The sequence below is a fragment of the Protopterus annectens genome, chromosome 2.part0, assembly GCF_019279795.1.
Source record: "Protopterus annectens isolate FY-2018-M chromosome 2.part0, PAN1.0, whole genome shotgun sequence".
NCBI classification, from domain to species: domain Eukaryota; kingdom Metazoa; phylum Chordata; order Ceratodontiformes; family Protopteridae; genus Protopterus; species Protopterus annectens.
In genome coordinates this window covers 1,795,798,511-1,795,825,327 of record NC_056728.1, presented here as the reverse complement: position 1 = coordinate 1,795,825,327, position 26,817 = coordinate 1,795,798,511, and the positions used below count along the sequence as shown (strand labels likewise).

Below are 26,817 nucleotides of genomic sequence, written 5' to 3'. Positions count from 1 at the left end.
AAATCCCAATATCTGCAGCTCCCACATGGTGTTGTGCAAGGTATAAAGTATGTAGCATTAACATTTGTACGATGTTGCCCAGTGTTGTAGCAAAGTAGCCTATTCAAATTAGGTTTGTGCTTATAGGTAAATCTGGGAAATGTACCCACAACCTCCTTTATCTCCTCATCTGTCATAAGAACAGACCAGTATTTCATTATAATCTTCATAATGTCTTTATTATCACTAGTATATTGAAGGCTGCAGGACATAGAGTTTTCTCGGCTCCCTTTACCCATTGCTATGGGGGACCAATTTTTCTTGCAGGGAGTTGGGTCTTTGTTGCCATCAATTGAAAGTATTGAGTCAGTTGTCCTTGCTTGTGTGGCGGGAGATAAGCCATCTGGGCCGTTGTGTTCAAGCTGGCACCCAGGAATAATAATATCTCTTGTGAGGGCACTAGTTTTGATTTATTTTCGTTTACTGTGTACCCCAGGCAACTTAATAACTTTTTTACAAACACCAGATGCTTTAGAAGAATGGCCTTGCTCTCTGCTTGAATCAGGCAGTCGTCCAGGTACAGATAAATTTGAATTCCTTTCTGTCTGCAAAATGCAATTACTGGTGCCAGGCACTTTGTCTCTAACTGGAAAGGACCAATTCTTAGTTGGCCAATTTCTGCTAAATCTAGGAGGCTGAACCTGTAAGAAATCCTTCACCGTTTGCATAGATTTTGCTTTATCCCCCATTTTCTTTAATACCTCTTCTGCCTTAACTCCAAATAACACATCCTGCTGCAGAGGTGCATCCAATAATTTTGCTTTAACATGATCTGGTAACGTATGTTCTTTTAACCAAGCATGTCTTCTAATGACAGAGCCTGTAACTGCTGCTCTACAGGAGGCCTCTAAAGAATCAAAACCACATTGCAAAGTATGTTTTCCCACCTGTTCAGCTGCATGCAATAAATCCTGCATTTCTTTAAAAGTAGGAGGATCTGAATCTGGAAGCATTTTTTGTTTCAACTGAGACAGTAAAAATTGCTGATATTTTAGCATGTGAAACTGCCAATTTAAGGCTCTCATTGCTAATGTTGCAGATGGGGTCTGTGTTGAGGTAATAAAAGGAAGTCTCTGAGCCTTTTCTTGGATTCTGAGTAATCCTGGCCTTCCCAATGCAAATGCTCCCTCATGGTATGCAAGGTTTCCCCAAAGGAGTAGTCCTCAGGCGGAGAGGTTGATGGAATTGACTCCTCAGCATCAGAATCCTCATAAGGGGGTAAAGAATATCCTTGGTCTGAGGATAAATCTGAAGAGATGGGCACCTGGTCGGATGAGTCATAGTCGGTATCCTTTCTAGGCCTTTTATCAGGAGGGGGATGGGACCCCCTGATCAGAGTGATTAGGTCTTTGGCCATTTTGAGCATTTGTTTCTTAGTCACGGAGGCCTGTGCTGGAGAATGCTGTATTTGTTTCTTTGATTTTAAAGCTGGTTTAGACTTAGGGTTTAATGCTTAACTGAGTAGCTGCGGGCAGCTCAGCTACTCCGGATCCCTCTGAAGGGTTAGTTTCAGTAGGCAGAATAACTTGTGCATCCGAAGGCCCAGCCATCTCCACGTGGGAGTCAGAGGCGGCCTGTGGTTCTACAGAAACGGTCGTCGGGGGCTGCAAAGGCGCCTCGCTGAAAACCGAAGAACCGGCGACTGGCCTAGAAGAGGCTTCGTCGTCAGTTTTGGGCCTCGGATGCCTATACTTGTCATTGTGCTTTTTATGTATTCCAGTCGCTGGAAGTTCTGACAGCATGGTATAATTGAATTTTCTACCAAAGTAATGTCGGGCAAAATCAAACAGACGTTTAATAGTGCGCTTGTTAAACCTAGCACAAAACCGACAACCAGTGACATCGTGGACTGGGCCTAGGCATGGGATACAATAAGAATGGAAATCCTTATGAGGTATTTGCTTCCCACAAGAAATACAGTTATTAACTTTTACTGACATCGGTCTGAGGCAAGAAAACGTTTTCCCAACGGGGTACTTAGCTTTGTAGAAGACTTCGGTTTTGGATTCGGATTGAAAATCTCAGGAGACGGCCGACCGGCACTTGCGAATTGCTTTTGCTTCGGGCACCGCGCGGCAAGAAAGACAGAAGAAAATGGCGTCGGCTGCATCTTACATACCCCTGCCGCACTGACGTCAGGGAGGAGGAGACAGCAACCGACGCCGAACCAAGACTTTGGAACTCAGGCCGACTGGGGAACCGCGTGACGGCAGGATAACCCAAGTGTAATGACTGCAGCAGTGTAACATGATGAACATCATTGCAAGAATAATTTTACTGTACTGAAATGTACACATCAGAAAATTAAAACAATTTACTCCTCTGTCAGTTTCAAAATAGGATCACTGCATGCTGCTGTGTCCCATTTTGCTGAAATTTGCTGTCCTGTTCCTTTAAGTGAATTTGCTGAAATGTTGGTGTTACATTTCATCAGCTGTGGAAATATTAATTATTGAAACAGTGTATCTGTGGTCAGCCTACTCAGAATAAAGGGAAAAGATGACTTTGCCTGATTACTTCCCTTCTCTCCTAGCTTGTTCAACCTCAAAGGTAGTAGTAGTACATTTAGCAATCAGGGGTGAGGAGACAGAGAAGCAGTGGAGTGGAATCTCACTGGAAAAATTGTGTTATTTAAAAGTTTGCTTTATGTCATTCTTTTCTATGCTCTTTATTTACCCTCATGTCTGCCAATCATCAAGACTCCTCCACCTGGACATGCCTATTCACTCCCCAGTCCACTTGTAAAGCTTGCCCTGCACTGAAGTAAGAACTATCCAGAGGGAGCCAACACACTGTCTGTGTCCTTACCAGCATTCCAGCTATTAGGACATTTTTATATGGTCTATCCCTACCCCTGAGTAGGGGGAAATGCTACCTGTGTTACTGCAGAGGCTCACAATGCCTTACCCTTGTAAATGCACACCCTATACACTTGCTATGAAGGCTCCCACCAAGCAGCGGTTTGGTGAGGAGAAAGCCTGCACCCAGGACACAGGTTTGCATGGCCCTTCCTCAGAAAGAATGCAGTGCTTAGTATCATCTGATACCCTCTCTCCAGCTCCAGAAGGGGCATGCCCATCCTCCTCAGCCAACTCCATCAAGCAGCATAGCTACTAAAAGAACTCCCATTGTAAGAGCCAGTATCAGGGCTTTACCCCTTTATGCCACTGGAGCTGGCATCTGATACTCATCTCAACACAGCTGGGTTTGATATTCCATTACGAGTTCCTTTCAAAACATTACTGGCATCTAAAAGTAGCAAATATTCATAGAATGGATAATATTAAAGACCTGTAAAATCTCTGGATGTACTTAAAAAGTACAGTTGTGTACACTTACCATAAATGTAGATGTTCGAGAGTATTCACTGTTGCAGTCATTACATTTGGGTAATCCTGCTGGCAGGATGCCCTCAGCTGGCCTGAATTCCAAAGTCTTGGGTCCTGCGTCAGCTGCTGTTGCCCCTTCCCTGATGTCAGGTCATCAGGGGTATAAAAGAAGCAGCCGACACCATTTTCTTCAGTTTTTCTTGCCCCAGATATCAGGTGCCCCCAAAAAGGGTAGCCAAACTTTATATATATATATTCAGAAATACACCAATATAAATGTTACCTTCATCTATAAGCAAATACACCACATAGGTAGTATAAATCAGAGAAGGAAAGAAAGAAAAAAGGGGGAAGGTGGGTGGGTAACCTGGACTGCAACAGTGAATACACATGAACATCTACATTTATGTTAAGTGTACACAACTGTACTATGTTCTTCGTGTTTCACTGTTGCAGTCATTACATTTGGGCAGAGTCCCAAAGCTATGGTTGGGTGGCTGGATCTAGACAGCAGTAGGAGTGGCTATGATGCCCTGCAGAACTGCTGTGGCAAAGCCTGCCCTGGATTTAGAGTAGAGTGCCAGATGACAATGCTTTGTAAAGGTGTGCACTGAACTCCAAGTAGCTGCCTCTAAAATGTCTCTGGTTGGTACTCCCCTGAGAAAGGCTGCTGAGGTGGCTGCAGCTCTGGTGGAATGAGGCCTAATCCCCTTAGGCACTGACTTGCCATGGTGTAAGTAGCAGAAACGAATGCAGTGTCCTAACCACTTAGAAATAGTCTGCTTTGAGATAGGCTTTCCTTGTGATCCTGCAGCATATGCCACTAGTAATTGCTCTGTCTTCCTGAAAGCTTTGGTTCTGTCCAAGTAGAATCTAAGCTGTCTGTATACATCAAAAGAATGCAGAATTCTCTCCCTCTTGTTCTGTGGATTTGGGTAAAAGGTTGGCAGATGGATGGCTTGGTTCAGAGCCACACTGGACACTACTTTAGGCATAAATGTTGGGTTTGTCCTCAGGGAGACCCTGTCTGGATGAAAAAACGATGAAAGGTTCCACAGCCATGAGTGCCTGCAAATCTGAAACTCATCTTACAAAAGTAATTGCTAAGAGCAGAGCTGTTTTCCAAGATAAAAACTTCATATCATCAGTAGCAGCTGGCTCAAAAGGAGGCAGGGTGAGCTTTTCCAAGACATAGTTGAGGTCCCATGCAGGTACTGGTAGTCTCCTTGGGGGCCTTAAATTTCTGGCTCCTCTGAGGTACTGCCCTACTAAAGGGTGAGAAAAAAGTGGTGGCTCTATATTGTAATGAGCCGAAATAGCAGAGGCATGAATTTTAATTGATGAAAAAGATAGGCCTTTGTCCAGCACCTCAGTTAAGTATTGCAAAATCTGAGGAATATTTGGCACCGCTGTATCAGTTCCTTGTGCCTGGTTCCAGGCACAGAATCTCTTCCATTTTCCAGCATAAGACTTCTAGTACTAGGCCTTCTGGCTTCCAGAATGAGATCCATCACAACTTTACTGAGAGGCGTTTTTTGTATGACTACATTATCCACCATGCTGCCAAGTTTAATGTCCTGAGTTGGCTGCGCATGACCTGATTGTTTTGCTGGGACAGTAGTCGAGGTATGTGAGGTAAGGTCCAAGCTGGGTATAGAGATAAGTTTCTTAGTACTGGATACCAGTACTGGCGTGGCCAGTCTGGGGCAATCAGTATCATCTTTGGCTTCTCCTGTCTGACCTTTAGGAGCACCCTGGGGAGGAGAGGAAGTGGAGGAAAGGCGTATACTGATAGGGCGTCCACTTTCCATGCTTGTCTGTGATAAATCCTTGTGCAGAAACGTTTTAGTTAGTAATTGATAAGGGGAGGCAAATAGATCTATGTCCGGGCATCCCCGTTTCCTTGTTATCATGCTGAAGACTTGTGGATCCAGTTTCCACTCATGAGGATCCATGTTTCTGCTTAGTTCGTCTGCCACAGTATTTTCCTTTCCTGTCAGGAATTGTGCCTGCAGATGTACTTGGTAAGTCAAAGCTGTGTCCCACAATGTCATGGCTAGTCTGCAAAGGGGATAAGAATGTGTGCCCCCCTGCTTGTTTATATACCACATGACTGTGGTGTTGTCTGTCTTTATCAGTAGTTGTCCCGGATGAAGTAGGTCCTTGAAGGCTGTCAGGGCATTTTGTACAGCTAACATCTCTTTTTGATTGATATGTAGATGCATTTGGTTTGAGGACCATGTGCCCTGAATGCATCTTCCTGCCATGTGGGTTCCCCAGGCATAGTCTGATGCATCCGTTGTTAGTGTCTGCCTGGCTGAAGGTAATGTGAATGGCTGCCCCTTGTTCTGGTGACAAGCCTTTGCCCACCATCAAAACTCCTGTTGCAGACAGGGAATGAGAGTAATGACGTTTCCAGGCTGTGGCAATGTTGAGTCCAAACACTTCTTAGGTACCATTGAAGTTTCCTCATATGCAGTCTTGCATATGGAATTAGTAGGATGCAGGATGCCATGAAGCACAAAGCCTGCAGAAATTTTCTTGCAGATAACTGGGCCTTTGTTGCCAACATCTTGAAATAGGTAGTCGGTTGCCTTTGTTTGTCTGGAGTGAGATAAGCCATCTGGGCAGTTGCATTCAAGCTTGCACCTAGGAATGTTATCTCTTGTGAGGGTACTAGTTTTGATTTCTTTTTGTTGACTGTGTACCCTAGGCATGTTAGAAGTCTTTTCACAAACGCCAGATGTTGAAGACGAATGTCCTTGTTCTCTGCTTGAATGAGACAGTCATCCAAGTAAGGATATATCTGTATTCCTCTTTGTCTGCAGAATCCAATTACTGGTGCCAGGCACTTTGTAAAGACCCTGGACGCAGTAGATAAGCCAAAGGGCAGTGCAGAGAATTGGTAATGCATTGAACCAGCCTTGAATCTCCGGTATCTTCTGCATGATTGTCTGATTGGAATATGCAGGCAAGCCTCTTTTAGGTCTAAAGTCACAAGCCAAGCATTCTTGCCAGGCATGGGCAGAAGCTGCTGCAAAGTCAACATTCTGAATTTTGGAATATCCAGGAAAGTGTTCAGGGCCTTGTCCTTTCTGGGTACCAAGAACAGTCTTGAGTAAAATCCTTGTCCATGCTCTTGCTCTGGTACTTGTTGAATGGCCCCAATGTCCATGAGGGATGAGACTTGTTTTTGTGCCTCTGCCCACTGATTTTTTGGCAGATCTGGCAAGCCGTTTGCCTTTGGTAGAGTATGGAAATGGAACTTGTATCCTTGTGACACTATGTTTAGAACCCACTTGTCCTGGGTTATGACGTGCCAATTTTGAACAAAAAGTGCTAATTTTCCCCCTAAGGGTGCTGCCAGAAGATAAGTGCTTGGTGCAGGCAGGGGAAGTCATTGGGACTGTTTTCTGTATGTTTGTGCTCTATCTTCTCCAGCTTTGGAGGTAGAAGCATCCCATCCCATTGCTTGGGCCTATAAGAACCTTGCGCCTGGGACCTGCCTCTAGGGCATCTGGATCTGCCCCTTTGAGGTCTGTCTGACACAGGAAAGGACTAATTTTTTGTAGGCCAGTGTCTACTAAACCCTAGGTGGCTGTACTTATAAAAAATCTTTTGACAGTTTGCACAGCTTTAGCTTTGTCCTCCATTTTCTTTAACACCAAACAAAGTATCATGCTGTAAAGGTGCATCTAGTAATTTAACTTTAACATGATCAGGCAGATTTTGTTCCTTTAACCAAGCATGCCTCCTAATTACAGAACCCGTAACTGCGGCCCTGCAGGAGGCCTCCAAAGAATCAAAACCACATTGCAAAGTATGTTTTCCAACTTGTTCTGCTGCATACAATAAATCCTGCATTTCCTTGTTTTCTGCACATTCAGAATTTAACAACATTTTCTGTTTAAGCAATCCCATGACATGTTGCTGATACTTAAGCATATGAAATTGACAGTTTAAGGCCTTTATAGCCAAAGTTGCAGATGTGTAAACCTTTTTCCCCATCTATCCAGTGCCCTTGAATCTCTGTCAGAGGGGGGGTTGGGTTTTTTGCAGTGGAAGTCTTAACTCCCTTAGGACCCTGTGAAACAGTTTCTGGGTCAGCAGCAGGGTTTTTAAAAATAAATTTATGCGAGTCAGGAACCCTGTAATATCGGTCAGGCTTAACAGGAGCTGGGGGTAAGGAGTCAGGGGTCACACTAGACTCCGAAAACACATCCTCTACAATGTCTAACACAGGTGGAATGGCTAGAGGCCTGTGCTGAGGTAGTACAAGAAAATCCCTGAGCCTCTTTTTAGATTCTGAAAAATCTTGGCTCTCCCAGTGGAAATGCTCCCTCGTGGTATGCAAGGTTTCCCCAATGGAGTAGTCCTCAGGAGGAGATGCTGAAGGTATAGATTCTTCAGCATCAGAATCCTCATAGGGAGGAAGAGAATATTCCTGATCAGAAGAGGAATCAGAAGAAATAGAAACCTGATCTGAAGATTCATAGTCAGTGTCTTGTCTAGGCCTCTTATCAGGAGGGGGATGGGAACACCTGATCAAGGTAATCAAATCTTCGGCCATTTTGAGCATCTGTTTTTTGGGAATAGAGGCCTGTCCACGTGGCTCTTGAGTTTGTTTCCTTGCTTTAGAAGGTGCTTTAGTCTTTGCCTTTGTAGCTGAAGTCGCTTTAATGTAAAGATGTTTGGGACTGAATACACCCTCAGAAGCCGGTATCTGCTCAGTGGCTCCAGAACCATCTGAGGGATTAGCGTCCGTGGCTCCAATACCTTGAGTATCCAGCGGCATGGCCGACTCCACGTGGGAGTCGGTAGCGGCCTGCAACTCTAAAGTAGTGGGCGTCAGGGGCTGTGAAAGCGCCTCACTGAGAACCGGCTTAGGAGAAGCTTCGTCGTCGGTTTTGGGCCTCGGTTGTTTTTCTCTACCCTTTTCTTTGCGTTTTTTGTAAACTCCGGTAGTCAGATGGCTATCCGACATTTCAGGATAATTAAACCGATGTCCAAAAAAGTTTAAAGCAAAATCATACCGATGCTTAAAAGTGCGTTGGTTAAATCTAGCACAAAACTGACAACCAGTAACATTGTGATCAGGGCCTAGGCAAGGAATACAGTAAGAATGAAAATCCTTATGAGGTATTTGCTTTCCACAAGAAATACAATTAACTTTTTCTCACATCGGTCTGGAGCAAGAAAAAAGTTTCCCCAATGGGATACTTAGCTTTATTGAAGACTTCGGATCTGAAACTCAAACACAAAAATCTCAGGAGTCTGCCTACCGGCATTTGCAAACTGCTTCTGCTTCGGGTACCGTGCAGCAAGAAAGACTGAAGAAAATGGCACTGGCCGCTTCGTTTATACCCCTGACGACCTGATGTCAGGGAAGGGGTGACAGCAACCGATGCAGGACCCAAGATTTTGGAATTCAGGCCGGCTGAGGGCAACCTACCAGCAGGATTACCCAAATGTAATGACTGCAACAGTGAAACACGAAGAACATCTAGCTAAAGAAACAGTTTGTATCCTTACATGCCTGTTACAAGAACACTTGACATTTGCATATTATCAACAGGGGAGGGAGATTTGTCCTAAACACCCCCCTGTCAAAATTCATCATTGATTATGCTACCATTAAGATGGTGGAGATGCTTGCAAAGAAAAACAGGGCCAGTGATCTACCAGGTAAAAATGCTCTCAACCCACAGCGAGAAACCATGGCAAAAGCAATACTGGTGTAGTTTCTGATCCACAAAACTTTTGTGGTTGCTGGTAGAAAGTTTTTTTTTTTTTTTGCACCAATCTCAAGGAAAACCTGCCAAGTGATCTGACTGGCATCTTAAATATTTCATGAATGATTCAATAAGAGGCAAGCAGTAGAACTTGGAAGAAATGCTGTTGCTGTATCACAACTGATTTTTGTTGTTTGTATTTAACTGGGGTAGAGCATGATCTCCACGGACTTTTTCAGACTCATCCCGGAAGCTCTGTCTGGTAAAGTAACTTGCTGAGTATTGTACAGTTAGACAAGTGGATGCTGAGGGAATCGAACTCTGGACCACAGGAAGCAGCTTAACAGCTGATGACCTTAATCCTCTGTGCCAACTGCCAGACAACTGGATAAAAAAGCAGAACAATGTCTGGCTTGCTGAACAGAATGCATATGTTTGTTTCATTTTATTGGCCTGGTAGATTCCAGTAGACATGCAGTCTTTCTTGTATGTAGAGATGAAGAGATATTCATTGAATGGAAAAATGTGCTCAAACTCAAGAGAAATTCCCATGCTACAGCTTGACAAACATTGCAGGAATCTTTAAAATCCATCTGAATTATCAACGATTCAGACTAGATCTCCATCTGACAACTCATGATTTGTATAAATGATGCTGTTTTGCCCTACATTTGTCCCGTCATGTATGGCAGCATGGGTATGGGTCGCACTAGTTAAGATCACACTGAATCAATACACAAAAATAAACCTAACCATGTAAAAAACACTAATGTATGCAATATTTGAACTACTCAAATACTAAAGGTCATTAGGAATGAAGCAACAGACGGGTTAATTTACATAAACTAGAAGACACTGACACACATGTAAGATGAAAATAGGAAAGGCCGGACCACAGCCTGCTTTTCTAAAACTCCATTAATGCCGAATAACGTCCATTTTCATAACACTGTCCATTTTAAATGCATACTCCTTTCCACAGTTTACCATCTAAAAATGGTAAATGTTTTGTGCTGTTCCACTTCCCTACATAATTTTTTTTGCTTTGTGCAAATTATAAAAACAAACTCTATGCATTAATAGACACCACGGCAAATTCTAGTACCATTGTGAGCTGGATGTTGTTAGTACTAAATTAAAAAGTGGAAAAATGCAATTTTAAACAGAAACATTAAAAAAATATATTAAAAGAGAAACTCACTTCTCCATGGGGCTGTTCTTCCAGTGGTGGTGGTTTCACAACCGCTGCAACTTTAGTCCCATACTCTGCTACTGCTTGTGTATCAGTGGTTTCATCAATAAACTGACACAAAGAAGCAAACAAGTAAGACTTGCATAAAGTACAGTAACATACTATAACTCACATTAAAGAAATAATGACAATGTTCGATAAATGTAGTGACTTTAGATTATTACTTTTTTCATAATAGCAATTTTACAGTCAGTAATCCTGTAGAGTGCACACCTTGGTTGATACGAGAAAATAAAGGCAGCCAAACATGCACTGAAATTACAGTGTAAAACTGACACTGCAGTAAATAATGGAGATGGAGGTGGCACAAACTGAGGTACCATCTCTTGGACAGAACATTTAACTGACATGACATCTTAGTATGCTGGTGACAGGTAATGTCAAACAAGCTTACAGTTTTAACAAAGCTGCCAGATTTATTTGCAAAAAAACCTTACCAGACCCACCATTGTTTGGCACTAAACACACTTCAATGGCTCAGACTTCCACACCATCTTACAACCAGCTCATCTTAATCCACAAAATCAACTACACATCATTTGCCTGCCCAGCAACTAGCCCTATACTCCAATACTATCTACCAAATCAGCCTCTTCAGTCAAATGATAAAATGCTTACCATTTACAAACCACAAAGGGCTGCTAGGGTCAGTCTCTATTCCAATAATGTAGAGAGAACTTGGAATAAAATTCCTATGTCAATAGGTCTGTCTCACAAACTTCATCTTTTCAAGCCATTACTAAAAGAGTTCCCTCTGCCTCCTGGCTTTTTGTCCCTGCTCCTCATCTGGGACATAGCTTCCCCTAAATCACTTAACCTGTTACTTCACTTTATTGTAGTATTTAAGCTAATATACCCCGTCTAATTATGACAACCAAATTAGTATTCTGTCGCTACTTCTCTATTACAGGCTCACAGGCAACTACTAGGCTAACTTCCCTTCTTGGCTATTTTAGGCCAAGCCAATTTCCCTTTTTGTGATCAAAATAACATATACCATGTGGGTATAGATTGGCCGTACACAGCCCATGGTCGATAATTATACATTACCCCTAATGAGAGTAACTGGGATCATACTACAGACCCATGCTTTGGATAAAGCATTTAGGAACTGCCTCTGTCCAATAGCAGTACAGGGGGGGGGGGGGGGGGGCAGTCCTGGGGTAAATTTTCTGGTTCCAATCCACAGATCTAAGCTTCCCTTGAAAATGAACAGGAATTAATTTTGTTTTATGTGGATGGGGAATCTGTTCCACAGCAGCGGTATCCTCGGAGAGATATACCTGTCCCTCCAAACCGTTCTGTTGATATTGCAGAAGAGGTTTAGCTCCCTAGACTGAGTATTTCTGATGCCATCTGACTTGCTGATGTGCACTAAATCCATCAGTAATGGACTGGAGGATGCCTTGTATACCACTGAGAAGTCACCTCTTAGCAATCTGAGTATTGTCACAGGGCTTTGAGTCAGTCATTGTAGGACATGTTGTTTAGGCTTGTAACATTTTATAAAGATTTAAACTTGCCTAATCTCCTCTAATACCTCATTCTGATGTATTTCTTAAATTACGCCTAGATATCTTATACACCACTCTTCTATCTGTAAAGTCTCAGTACAAGGCTTGCAAACTTAAATGTTTGTGAATATCAATACAATTATTATTATACTGACTACTATGCTATGTATTCACTGGAACTGCACTACAAATTCGTTTATTGCAAATACTGATTGCATTACATTTGTTACTTTGGATCTTTCCCCCTGGGCCTTCAATGAAAAGGGCACCTATGCCCAGTTGGATTTTCCCAATAAATACATTAGAATCAATACAGGATGCTTCAGTGGTTTCTGACTTGTCTGCCCATCCCCACTAATTTAAATACCACTGAAAAAAGGGGTCACGCAGAACACAGTCTACTTGGTTAATAAAATTAAAAAATAAGTAGTGCAGATACACCAAAGCCAATATCACACTGATCCCAAGGTGAGGAATAACAACTATGACTAAAGTATATTGAATGGCATATGGTATAGTGGAACTGTACATGTATGCAGAGCTAAAACACCACTCAACAAATGAAAACAAATTTATCATATCACATGGCCCATAATGTGCATTTGGGGAGGGGGGATCAAGAACAAGTCCTTTTTTTTATGGAACAGGAAACGAGATGGGCTGCACAGTGCTATGGCTGTGCTCTGCCACTATGAACAAATGATTACAGTCTGTCTCACCTGTACAGAACTCAACATTATAGGTTCATAGGTAGATACTAGGCTATCTGCCCTAGGGCATTTATAAGCCTAGCCAGAGTGTATTTGGCTTCCGCTTCCCTATTAGATTAGCCTACTGTGCCTCTGTAAAGTAGGTCACAGAAGGTACCCTTTTAAGATTAGTTTACTGTGCCTCTGTCTAGCAGGGACACAGGAGAGATCTCAGGGGTGAATTTGTGATTTCCCATCCACACGTCCAAATTTCGCTTGAAGCGGGGCTATGTCTAACATGAATTGGGATTCTATTCCAGAGTGAGGGGAGCCTCTGGGAAATAAATCTGTCCCTCCAGAATGTCCTATTTATTTTTGTGCTGAGGTTAGGTCCCTGGAGCATGTAGCTCTAAGGGACTTGGATTTTTTGAGGTGGAGCATGTCCATTAATTCCTGGGTTTGACATGGCTTTGTACATCAGGCATAGATCGCCTCTGAGTAGGCGGTAAGCAACTGAGTAGAGCTGGAGTTTCTTTAGTCGAGCTGCATAGGACATCTGTTTATAGCCCATGATCCTCTTGGTGAGGTACTTTTGGAGTCTCTCCAGTTGCTGCAGGTGTCAGGCAAGGTACATCCCAAAAGGGGCATTGTACTCAATTATGGGCCTGATGAGTGACGAGTAGAGGGGCACAATGACCTCTCTTGATCTAGACGCGAACCCTTTCATGATAAGGTGGGCTATATAGAAGGTCTTTCTAACCACTTTGGCAACGTGATTATCAAAGGAGAGATTACTATCTACGTTGGTCCCCAAATCTGTAATTACTTCTTCCGTACTTAATGGATTACCACCTATGTGGCAATTTGTGGGCACCTTGTTTTTCCCCAAAGGGGATGATTATGCACTTTTTAGCATTTAGCTTGAGGCCGTGGTTCTGGCACCAAGCATCCGCTTCTGTGAGACCCTTTTGGAGGATGCTTGTGTCAGCTGGAGATTCGATTATGGCCCCCAGTTTGCAGTTATGTGAGAACTTTGTCAGCCATAATCCCCCCCGTGTTAGGCTGAACCTCAGAGAAGTATATACCAAACAAGAGAGGTCCCAGAACTGAGCCCTGTAGGATGCCACTTGTAACTGGTTTGGATTCGGACATGGCACCTGCGATTCTGACCATGTGGGTTCTATCTCTGAGCCAGTTTGCAACCCATCTTGTGATACAGGGGTTGATATTTAAGCTGGTAAGCTTACTTATGATGCCCGAGTGGGGTAATGTGTCAAAGGCTTTTGTGAGGTCCAGGTAGGCTGTGTGGACTACCTTGCCCTCATCTATGGCTTTGGTAACCGTTTCAAAGAAATCAACTAGGTTTAAGAGGCAAGATCTGCCCTTAACAAAGCCAAATTGGGTAGGGTCCAGTGTCTGGAGGATCCCAATGTCTTTGTTTATGAGTTCCATGATAATACGCTCCATAGCTTTACAGACCAGACTAGTCAGGCTTATGGGGCGATAGTTTCCGGGGTCCATTGTGGCACCACCTTTGTGGAGTGGGGCCACTGTAGCTCTACGCCATTCTTTGGGTACATATCCTGTAGTAAGGCTAAGTTTGAACAGTGACTTAATGTGAGGGTTCAGTTCTTCTTGGAGCTCGTGTAAGACACAGCCTGGGACACCGTCCGGTCCCATAGATACTGTGTTTTTTGCTTTGGAAAGGGCAGCTTTCACCTGTGCATCTGTGATGTCAGGGAGGTTACAATCAGTTGGGATAGACGTTTGCTCCTTTGGGGGGGGAGAAGTTTGCGCTGAATCTGTCTGGCAGGATGTTGGCTATGTCTGTAGGTTCGGTATATTTTGTACTGTTATGAAACAATTCAGAACATATCTGGGAGTTTCCGCCCATGTTTCTGACATAACTAAAGAAGGCCTTGTGATTATCTTTAGTGTCTAGGGCAATTTTTCTTTCAAAACTGGCCTTTGATGATTTTATGAGGGATCGAAGTTTCTTGCTAATACTGATCAGAGATGCCTTCCCTTTTTGGGATTTTGCTCTGTCATGTAGTAGCTTCCTCCTTCTGTTGTATAGCTTATTTATGGCCGGGGTCCACCAGACCGGTCTCCTGTTTTTGGAGGAGTGAGTCTTGGTTTTATTTGGGATAGCACGATCCATGCATTCCTGCAGGTGCTCATAGAATGCATTTGTAAAGGATTCTGCGGATTGGGCTGTATTTTCCTCTGGCCCAGGGGCTTTGAAGGATTCCACCTCAGTCTTGAGAAGTGCAAAGTTGGCTTTGGAGAAATTCTTTACAATGATTTCCTTGGCTGGGGGTGGGGACGGGATATGGATGTCCAGGGAAATTTGTTTATGGTCTGATCCTACCAATGAGGTGTTTAACTCTGGTGTGGAACATAGAGTCCCCATGTTGGTGATGACCAGGTCCAATATGTTGTTCCCTCTTGTTGGAGTGGTGACTAGTTGTTCCACTGAGTTAGAGTTTATAAATTCAAGGAACCGTTGGGCGAGGGTGTTTGGGGCTTGAGTAGTTTTCCCAGTCAATGTTTGGGTAGTTGAAGTCATCCAGTAACATAGTGTTTGGAGAGACCTTCATATTCTCCAGTGTTCTCAGGAATACCAAGTAGGGTTCCTGTAATAGGGAGGGTGTTCTGTAGCAGGCTACAAACTGAAAGGCAGTTTTGCCCGCTGTTAGTTGCACACGGATGGTTTCCGATGCTTCGTGCAGTGTCACTAAACTGGAGGTGTAGGTATATTTGATGAATATAGGTACTCCCCCTCCTTTTGTGCTTCGGTCAGAGTTTTGGGGCCGAAACGCATGGTATGAGTTATAACCTGGTAGTGCTGGGGTGCTCTCAGGAGCCTCGAACCAGGTTTCTGTTACTGCACAGACATCGATTTTCTCCATACGGAGGAGAGTCTCAAGTGCGTGCATCTTGAGGTTTAGACTTCTGGCATGGAGTAGCATTACATTTAGTTTTTTTATCTTTGGGTTTTCTATGGAGGTGGGTTTGTCCTTTGAGCCTTGCCTAATAAAGGCACTATGGGGGTGGCAAGTGCCTTGGCCAGTATACGAAAGCCTAAGGGTGACAGATGCAAGCTGCCACTGGCGAAGCAACGTGGCTTGTCGAGCATGTCATCCCAGGCTGACAGACACTGGATCCCCTTTGAATGACACCAATACTTTAGCCAATTGTTGAAACTGATCATTTTGTCTTTATACTGTGGCATCATTCTTGGTGAGGGCAAGATGCTACTCAGGGTCAGGGACATACCAGCCTAGGCTACATGGTCAGAGAGCTCCTCTATGTCTCTTTTCATGTAGTCCAGGGAGGTACATCTCAGGTCATTCACACCAGCATGGACAATGACGGAGTCATACTTGTACTTGCTTTGGAGTGACCTGAGTGCTTACGTTATGTGGCGGATCCTGGCACCCGACAGGCAGCTTACAGTGACCTTCTCCTTGTTCAGTCTGGTGAGTGGGACGTCAGTGTGCCGGACAATAGAGTCCCCTATAACAAGTGTATTTGGCGTGTTGTTTGGCCTTATGGGCTGTGACTGTGAGGCACACTGATTTTGTGAGATATGTGATTTGTGGGTACTGAAGGATCAAAATGGGCCATAAATGTGGATGTTAACTGTCATGAAATCCAGGCTCAGAGTAAATTAAACAGGAGGAGATTCCCGCATAACAAAGCTGCACTGCACTGCAAGACTTTTTCCGAGTCTGGTGTGATATTTACCTGTTTATGCAGGGTAAACCTCCCTAAGCCAGCCCAAAGAATTCAGTTGTTACACTAACTCAGAGAGCAAACAAATGGATAGGAAAGGCTGGCTGGGAAGATCAATACTGTTTATAGACAGTTGTCTACACCTAGCTGTTTTTTTTCACATTAATTCACAAGGAAACATCTTGCTGCTTGTCAGTAGACTGGAAAAAGTTGATTCACATAGTGCACTGCATGCAGCAGAGTTCTCGGATAATAAATGAGCACACTGTTTGACTACTGATGCTCAGAAAGTTCTTTTATGTATTCCTTTCTATGCACCAAAGTTTATTTATATACTCTATTCTCTTTCACAAGTGTTCCTAAAGATCATCTGCTTGTGAGCAAAGAAATGAAGCAAACAAAGCTGCCATAATGCTGCAGTGGCTAGATTGCCATCTAAAGCGTCACTGATCAGAGTTAAAAAATGGACTTGAGTCAACAGAAGGACAGTCAGAACTTGGCATGCACTAACAATCTTTCTTCCTTTGGGGAGTGGGTGGGCTACAGATGCATGTCATCCAGTATGTGGAGCCACCATGAGGTATGCCATGAATTACAGCTTGAATGTTTAAGGAGACAGACAGATATATACCCAGTCACTGGACATTCTGCCTCCTCTACATGACAGGAAACATCTGAATCTCTCCAGGGATGCAGCAAAAGCAAATGCCACACATCCTCTTCTTCTTCTAGTACCACTGATAAAAAACATCAGCTGACAGTGCCAATGGCTCCAGACCAAACACTCAGCTCTCATGCATGGAAGATTAGAAGACTGGGGCTTCTTTTTTCCTTGCACTTTATTTACAACATGACATTATCACATCTCATTTAAGTGAGTTACAGCAACATTTGCTACCAAAATTTACTCCTTTAATAATCTCTTACAAGACGGTTGCTTCTGGGTATTTAACTATGCCTGCTATAATAATTAACTTAGTCATAACATGACTAAATCATTATTATTATTATTTCATACACTTGTACCCCAAAACACTTGGCAACTTGTATTGTATGTTGGACTGGCTGACACTAATTTTAGACAGGCTCCCTTGTGTTTATTTGTTTCCCTCTACTTATTCCTAATTTCCCTCCAACAGTCCGTCTTTTTAATATGTAGTATACCTGTGGCTATCTTCCCCAGGTCTTTCCCACACTTATAACTCTGCCTACATGTGTAGGATCCTCCTCAATAGGAAGTTCTCTCACTTTTTTCCAATTTCTCAATATTCCGTTTTAGCTAATAAAAGCACCAGACCCACTAATGCTTTTTTGTTCTTACTCATATGTTTACTCTCTATCCAATTTAGACAAAAATTCACTTTGGTCATGCCCCAGTTTTTCTTTAATACTAACTGCACTAATCTCAATAGTTTCTTTGTAGGTTTTAAGGTTTGGTACACTACCAAAAAATAGGGTCCCAGTCTGCTCTACTCTCTCTGCATAAACATCTAGAACTGACTTCTGGAAATATCCAATGCAAGCTTTCTGGCATGTAAAAATATTTACATAGACATTTCAAACCAAATATTCACAATTTTCTACATTTCATAGCCTCCCTAAGTGACTTGCATGTTTCCCGCCAACCTTCCTTCATTCTCTCTCTGCCAACTGCACCCTGCCATATCCCTCTCTGAATCAAATTGTCTTTCCATCTATCACTTACTCCTTACTGCTTGCTAGTTCTGTTCTTACTTCTATTAGGCTTTTTATTATTTTGGGTTTTGTCCACTTTCACTTTTTAACCTCACTCAAGTATTTAGCATATAATTCAAAAATTGCCCTGTACTCCAATAAACCACCTCCTCATATAAGGAATGCATTCTTGAACCAATTCCATGCCATTCTTGTTCCCCTGTTCTTAAGGGATTCCTAAAAATAAAATTGCCTCACCAGCCCATTCCATCTTTGAGCTATCTTAACAATGATGCTGAAGGAACTCTCTACCATTCCTATTGGTACCATCTCAAATTTCCATTGTGCATATTTCTTACTTCTAAAATGTCTTTGTATTCTGTTCCCCAGGCCCACTAAATATCCTCCACTGTGATCCTTCTAAAGTAACTTCCTCCACATCTTTACCCTATTGTCTTTCACCTGTGTCACCTCTATTCCCACCAAAACCACTTTCCACCTTAGTCCATGACCAGCATTCTGCAACAAATATAACAATTTTAACTGGGAGGCTTGGTAATATTCTTGCAAGCCAGAAAGTGGCAACCCTGCCTCCTTTACCGATAATATCATTATTTGCCATTGCATTGCATTACATTAGGTAGAGCCCTTTCCAAATAAATTTCATTATATATTTTTTTTGATTATTTCTCAAAAATCTTCCACTGGATCACAGATCATGGATTGGGCCAAGTACACCACTTGAGGAACAGCAAACATTTTAAGAGCCTGGATTCTCTGGTTCAGATCCAGTGGGAGTAAATCTCGCCTTTTCAAAATCACCTCCACTTTATTCCCCATCTACTCCCATGATGCTTTCACACATTAAACTAATTTAGCCAAAGTTAATCCCAAATACTTTATCTTATAATGCCACAGTAAGTATGAAGTTCTTGTACTAATCTCACAGAGGGGGTGCATGGGGCTTTTGTCTTCCCTCTGTTTATCTGAGACCCAGGAATTTCCTAAAAATCTGCTAGTACACCTGACCTAGATTTTTCTCAGGATCAGTTAAGAACAGAATTATGTCACCTGCAAACAATTATTTTTTCTACTACCCACACCCCTTGCCAACCCTTGACATCTGACAGTCTTATATTTTGAGCAAAAGACTTGAGAGACCGCGCAAAAATCAAGGATGAGAGAGGGCAGCCCAAAAGTGTGCCCTTTTCTTTTACTATTGGCTCTGTTAATCTAGCATTCACCTTTACCAGTGCCTGTCATCCCCGGTATATTTTTTGGAGAAGATGAGCCCACTTCTTACCAAGTCCCATATATTTTAGCACAGGCCACAGGTATCTCCATCTCACTCTGTCAAATGCTTTTTCCACGTCAAGGCTCAAGATGACCACTTGCTGTACTTCATGTCGAATGACATGCACCATCAATATATTATTAAATGACTGCCTCTCAGTTATCAACCCACACTGGGGTCATCCTTTATCAACCTAGAAGCTAAAATACTTAAAGACCTTGCAATAATACAGTAATATCAATATAGGGAGGTATGATCCATGTACACATGAACTCTTCCCTTCCTTAGGGAGAAACATTATTTTTACTGTGTGTCAAGAATCTGGTATATCAACTGATTCCATTATTTCCTGGAACATAGCACGACATCTTAAGAAGATTTTTTGTTTAAACAATCTACAAAGTTCAACTGGTAGGCCATCCCCTACTGGTGTTTTGCTGTCTGCAACTTTTTGCATAAGCTCCTCTATTTCTACCAAAGTAATGAGTTGAGTAAGACTAATTTGCATCTTCTGTAATTTTAAGTAGTTGCAATCTTGATAAAAATTGTTCAGCCTTATGCCAATCCTCCCCAGTATGTTCTTTCCTATACACATTCTCTAAGTAAGCACCAATTATTGCTTACTTTTTTCTTATCCTTCACTATCCCTCATATCAAAATTTCATTTTTGCTCTCTCTCTCTCTCTCTCTATATATATATATATATATATATATATATATATATATATATATATATATATATATATATATATATATATATATATATATATATATATACATATATCTTGGCTTTCATCTGTCAAAGTCTCTCTACTTACACTCTATTAGGAGAGTTGTCATAAAAAAGGCATTTTAATGTTACCCCATGCATTTGATCTCTTTCTTCATATCATTCCTGCTAATACGTCACCAACCATACCTTTTTCTACTTAATTTCCTCCAATTCCTTCCCTCTTGCCTGTGACTCTTGTAATCTCTGCATCTATCTCCTGATCCCCTTTCTCTCCAAATTTCCTTCTCTAGTTCTTTTATCTTATTCCTCATTTTCTTTTTAAACGAAACCCACTTTTGTACTTCAGTAAGCAATAGGTTTTTTTACCTCCTCCAGTTCTGTGACCATCACCCTCAGTTTCTCCTTTCTGCCGCTGTTTCTTAACCAATACGAGTATAGTCTCCAGAGCTGCTTGGCATTGTCCCCTTTGAAGTACTGAATTTCTACAACCAGAGGTACATGATCTGAAAAATCTATAGGCATGTACTAACATACCCTAAGAGATTCATGTGCTCCACTGAGATGTACCATCGATCTAAATGAACCACAGTTTGAAACTGAGGAGACTTGTGGGTAACCTGCTTGACTGCTGGTGAAATACCCCCCCCCCCGCCATCAATAATACCATATAACTTCCTTACTTTTCTCAATATTTTCACCCCCTACTCCCACCCTACATCTCTCCTTGGTCCTCTGTCGCATTAAATCTATTTCTGATTATGTTCCAGTCACCTCCTAGTATGAAAATTTCTTGCATAAATTCTGCTACTAGATTAAATATTAACTTCAACTACTCCACTTCAGTTTTGGGTAGAATATAAAATTGCTTACTGTTATTCTTCTTTCCTCCCAATACCCCCTAAACAGAACATATCTTTCCCATTGGTCTATCTTCACATCATCTACCTTAAACAGAGCAGGGGGGGGTCTGGATAGACATGATAAAAATCAGCAAACAAAGGAGAGTAGTACTGCTGGAATTGAATTCATCCTCAAGTCTTAGTAAGCACCTTCACAAGGTGGGCCCCGTTTTGTTTCACAAAATTTCACAATGACACTGGCACACAGACTATATTTTATATAGCATCTATCATGGACAGAAGTAGGTTAAAAAAGACAGCTGGGTGTACAAGTCCCAGGATAAAAAGTGCCTAAGCCTGACAGCTGCACTGGTGACAGGAATGGAACAAATGACCATGCAGAATCTCAAGACAGAAACATTCCTACAATGAGGTTAGGCCAGGCTTAGGAGGAGGATGGCCCCACTGTTGTAGAAGGAAGTAGTAGTCCACAAAAACTGACAGTCCGGAAAAGAGCCATAAACATGATGGAGTGGATTATTGACAATAAGAAAGAAATTATGCATTGTTACTATGACGCAAGAAGCCCAAAACTTTGGATAGAAGATATTTAAAAAGATTAAGGAGAAATTAGAGGAAAGAAAATATTTGCACAAGAAAAACAATCAAAAGTTTCAAATGCAAATCTGTGATCATTAATACAACAGATTCATGAAAAACATTATACAGACCAAGAAACCTTGGGCCGTTTGGAAAAAGCCACAACTAAGGAAGTGTGAAAATATAAAGGACAAAACCTAGTGATTTCTGAAAGGTATAGAAAAGTAACATGGACATGGGAAAGAAAGAGATCGGATATAATCTAATATTTATGCAAAGGAGAAAGCCAACCTAAAAAAGCACTCCCAAAGATATTTGAAGAAAAATACAGGCAGAGGTACCCAGATATGGAAAATTTCACAACACAAAAATAGGATCACAAATGGGGAACATAGAACAGAAGATTAGTAAAGAAGTTGTTAAACAAACAGAAGCTGAAGTTACGGAATATCTGCGAAGTGAAGGACTTAGTGTAGAAAATCTAATACTGGTTATGGCACGGCATGCTGGAAGAATGAGTCCACGAAGTAAAGAGAAACAGGTGGAGTGGAAGATATCTGAAGAAGAAACATGGACATAGGAAAGAAAAAACAGATTTAATATGGTGCAACATTTATGCAAAATAGAAAGCAAAACTAATCAATGCAAAAAGGCATCTTCAAAGACATTTGAAGAGACATACAAGTAAAGGCATCCAGACAGGGAACATTTTACAATATAAAAAATAAGAAAACAAAGGGGGAAAGTAGAAAACAGAGTTAGTAATGGAGAAGTTAAAGAAACAGAAACTGAAGCTATGGATTACCTGCAACATGAAGGATTTAGAGTAGAAAACCCAACTCTGGTAACATCACAACATGATGGAACAGTGAGTCCCCAAATTAAGGAGAAACAAGTGGAATGGGAAGCATCTGATCTGTTGCCACATGAAGATACTCTGGAGTCTTCAGTAGGAAATCAGTACAAACATCAGCTGGAGTTGGTATCAAGGGAAGGAAAAAGAAATGGTAGACACTAACACAGACAACAGAAAAGTGTGAAGACTTTTCATCATCTTTTGGTGGATGATTTCTCATTTGAAAGAGCAACGGATGACACAATGCAGCTGAAGAATATATGCCACAGGAAGATGTTCTGGAACTTTCTGCAGAATGCTTGCAGGAAATGAGAGTATAAAGAATGTGGCTACAGTTTACAAGAAAAGGATCTACGGGAAGAGTTTCTTGATTTAATAGAGAAGGCTAGACATACTAACATCAATGAAAGAAATACATTACAGAAAGTCATTAAGACCCAAGATGTTAGAAGTCTTAAACAAATGACTACATAATCAAGACTAACAGAAATTCATGTGATACAACAGAAGTACATAGGACATGCTACTGTGTAGCAAAATTAATCACAGATAAAGTCTTACCACAAAAACTACAGGACAATAAGGGAAAGAAAGGGAAGAAATCAAATCCCATCATGGAAGTCTCGAACTGAGGAAACTGATCAACAAAAATACTTAGAAAGATAAAAGCAATACACAGAATTACAACAGACCAGGATCTACCTTGCACTACTTCAAATAACAAGCTAAAGATATCAGTACAGGCAGCAAAACTTAGAAGATATGTACATAAATATAAAGGAAAAGTATAAAATAAGCAATTCGTTCATGATCCAAAAAACTTTTATGGGGAATTAGGAAACAAAGCCAAAGGAACAGAAACACCACCAAAAAAGAATAGATACAGCTTGGAGAAATACCTATGAAGACCTTACAGAACATAATAAAGATGGTGAATGGATAAAAGAAGTAAAAGAAAAGTGCAGTTGGGTACACTTACCATAAATGTAGATGTTCGAGTGTATTCACTGTTGCAGTCATTACATTTGGGTTATCTGTTTGCAGTAGCCCTCAGTCGGCCTGATTAACAAAGTCTTGGGTTCTGCTTCGGTTGCTGTCCCTTCTTCCATGACATCAGGTTGTCAGGGGTATAAAACATGCAGCCGACGCCATTACATCAGTTTTTCTTGCCTCAGATGTCAGGTGCCCCGCGAATGGGAAACAATCAAATCTATAAATACAAGGATATACCTCCAACAAAAAAGCAAATACACCAAAAAGCTTTTAGAGCATAGTAAGTGAGAGTAGAGGTATAGCCAAAAGAAGAAAGGGGGCTGGAGGGAGGGTAACCAGGACTGCAACAGTGAATACACTCAAACATCTACATTTATGGCAAGTGTACACAACTGTAATATGTTCTTCGTGTTTCACTGTTGCAGTCATTACATTTGGGTAGATTCCCGAAGCTAAGGTTGGGAGGAGGAATTTAAACAGAATTAGGACCAGCTAGAAGGCCCTGCAAGACTGCAGTGGCAAAACCAGCTCTAGATTTAGAGAAAATTGGCAAATGATAATGCTTGGTGAAAGTATGTACAGAACTCCAGGTAGCAGCTTCTAGGATGTGGATGCAGCCCTGGTTGAATGGGGCCTGATGCCCTGTGGGATATGTTTTCCATGGTGCTTATAGCAGAAATGAATGCAGTGGCCTATCCATTTTGAAATGGTTTGTTTTGAAATAGTTTTCTCCTCTGTCCCTGCAGCAAATGCCACCAGCAGTTTAGTCCTGTCCAAGTAGAATCTAAGCTGTCTGTGCACATCTAAAGAGTGCAGTATTCGTTCCCCTTTGTTCTGTGGGTTAGAAAAGTCAGGCAAATGAATGGACTGATTAAGAGCCACACTGGATACCACCTTGGGCATGAAGGAGGGATTGGTTTTGAGGGACACCCTGTCCACATTAAAGATGATGAAAGGTTCCACTACCATAAGGGCATGTAATTCAGATACCATTCATGCAGAAGTGATTGCTGAAAAAAAGCTGTTTTCCAGGAAAGAAATTTTAAATCTGCAGTAGCAGCTGGCTCGAAAGGAGGAAGAGTGAGTTTCTCCAAGACATAATTAAGATCCCAGGCTGGAAAGTTGGAGCTCTCCTGGGAGGCCTTAAATTTTTGGCCCCACTGAGGAACTGCTTGAGCAGTGGGTGAGAGAAGAGTGGAGGCTCTGTGCTGTAATGAGCTGAAATGGCTGAGGCATGAATTTTGATGGAGGAAAAAGACAGGCCCTTATGAAGCATCTCAAGTCAAGTATTGTAGAATCTGAGGTAAATTGGGCACTGCTGCTTTCATTCCTTGAGACTGGTTCCAGGAACAGAATCTTTTCCATTTTACAGCATAAGAGTTTCTAGTACTAGGCCTCCTTGCCTCTAAAATGATATCCATCACTGATTTACTGAGGGATGGTAAAGGAGAGATTAGGTAATTAGTCAGACTGCTAGGTTCAGGGTTTGCAGCTGAGGGTGCAGAATCTGGTTCTCCTGCTGAGACAACAGGGAAGGAGTCTGAGGCAGGTGCCATGGAGCAAAGCATGACACACTGCGCAAGAGTGGGTACCAGTGTTGCCGAGGCCAGTGTGGTGCAATTAAAATCGTCCTTGGCTTGTACTGTTTGATCTTTAGTAGTACCTTGGAAAGCAGAGGCAGAGGAGGAAAGGCATAAACTAACAAGTTTTTCCAGCTGAAGGATAGAGCATTCACTTTCCAAACTGGCTTGTGGGGAATCCTTGTGCAAAATTTGTCCAGTTGAAGGTTCTGGCGGGAGGCAAACAGGTCTATATCTGGGCTAACCCATTTGCTTGTCAACATGTTGAAAATCTTTGGTTCCAATTTCCTCTCGTGTGGGTCCATGAGGTTTCTGCTTAATCCATCTGTCAGTGTATTTAGTTTTCCTAGCAGGAATTGAGCTTGTAGATTCACTTGGTGGTTCAAGGCTGTGTTCCACAATGCCATGGCTAGTCTGCAGAGGGGGTAACAATGTGTACCACCCTGCTTGTTTACGTACCACACGACAGTAGTGTTGTCCATCTTTACCATTAGTTGTCCTGGAAGAATTTGGTCCTTGAAGGCTGTCAAAGCATTCTGTACAGTTACATTTCATAGGTTCATACTAGGCAATCTGCCCTAGGGCATTTATAAGCCTAGCCAGATTGTGTTTGGTTTTCGTCACCCATTTTAAATTAATTTTGCTATGCCCTTTTTCGAGATTAGTATACTGTGCCTCTGTCTAACAGTGACACAGAAGTGATACCCGGGGTAAACCTACGATCTCCCATCCACTCATCAAGATTCCTCTTGAAGAGAGTCAATGAGGGACTCTGCCTAACCTGGACTGGGATTTTATTCCAGAGTGAAGGGAGCCTCTGGGTTATGAATCTGTCCCTCCAGCATGTCCTATTTATTTCAGTGCTGAGGTTCAAGTCTCTTGAGCGTGTAGCTCGATGGGATTTGGATTTTCTGAGGTGCAGCATGTCCATTAATTCCGGGTTGGACATGGCTTTATACATCAGGCACAGATCGCCTCTGAGCAGGCGGCATGCCACTGAGTAGAGCTGGAGTTTCTTTAACCGGCAGCATATGGCATCTGTTTGAGCCCTATTATCCTCTTGGTGAGGTACTATTGGGGTCTTTCCAGTTGCTGCAGGTGACTGGTAAGGTACATCCCAAAAGGGGCATTGTACTCCATTATGGGCCTGATGAGGGATGAGTAAAGAGGCACGATGACCTCCCCTGATCTAGATGCGAATCCCTTCATGATTAGATGGGCTATATAAAATGTTTTTCTAACCACTTTGGCCACGTGGTTTTCAAATGAGAGATTGCTATCAACTTGGGTCCCCAGGTCCCTAATTACTACTTCTGTACTTAATGGATTACCACCTATGTGGCAATTTGTGGGCACTTTGTTTTTGCCAAAGGGGATGACTATACACTTTTTGGCGTTTAGCTTGAGGCCATGGCTCTGGCACCAGTTTGTCTGTTTCTATGAGGCCCTTTTGTAGGATTCTTGTGTCAGCTGGAGAGTTGATTATGGCGCCTAGTTTGCAGTCATCTGCGAACGTGGTCAGCCACAGCCCTTCCGTGTTGGCCTGTACCTCCGAGAAATATATACCAAACAAGAGAGGTCACAGGACTGAGCCTTGTTGGATGCCACTTGTAACTGATTTGGAGTCTGACATGGCTCCACCAATTCTAACCATGTGTGTTCTGTCCTTGAGCCAGTTTGCAACCCATCTAGTGACATAGGGGTTTATATTTAAGCTGGTGAGCTTTTCTATAATGCCCGAGTGGGGTATTGTATCGAAGGCTTTTGCAAGGTCCAGGTAGGCTGTGTGGACCACCTTCCCCTCGTCAATGGCCTTGGTGACTGTTTCAAAGAAATCGACCAGGTTTAAGAGGTAGGATCTGCCCTTAACAAAGCCGAACTGGATAGGATCCAGTGTCTGTAGGTCCCCAATATCTTTATTTATGAGGTCCATGATGATCCTTTCCATAGCTTTG

At 42.2% G+C, this 26,817-nt stretch overlaps 1 protein-coding gene across 3 annotated transcripts in view; it reads right to left on the bottom strand.

The window, feature by feature from the left end:
• ATP13A2 (ATPase cation transporting 13A2) overlaps positions 1-26,817 on the bottom strand; it is a 2,158,003-nt gene that overhangs the window by 659,420 nt on the left and 1,471,766 nt on the right. For all 3 annotated transcript variants that reach the window (XM_044061825.1, XM_044061827.1, XM_044061826.1), the window contains exon 17: positions 10,302-10,403. In XM_044061825.1, coding sequence (XP_043917760.1) covers positions 10,302-10,403 — 102 coding nt within the window. The remainder of the gene's footprint in view (positions 1-10,301; positions 10,404-26,817) is intronic.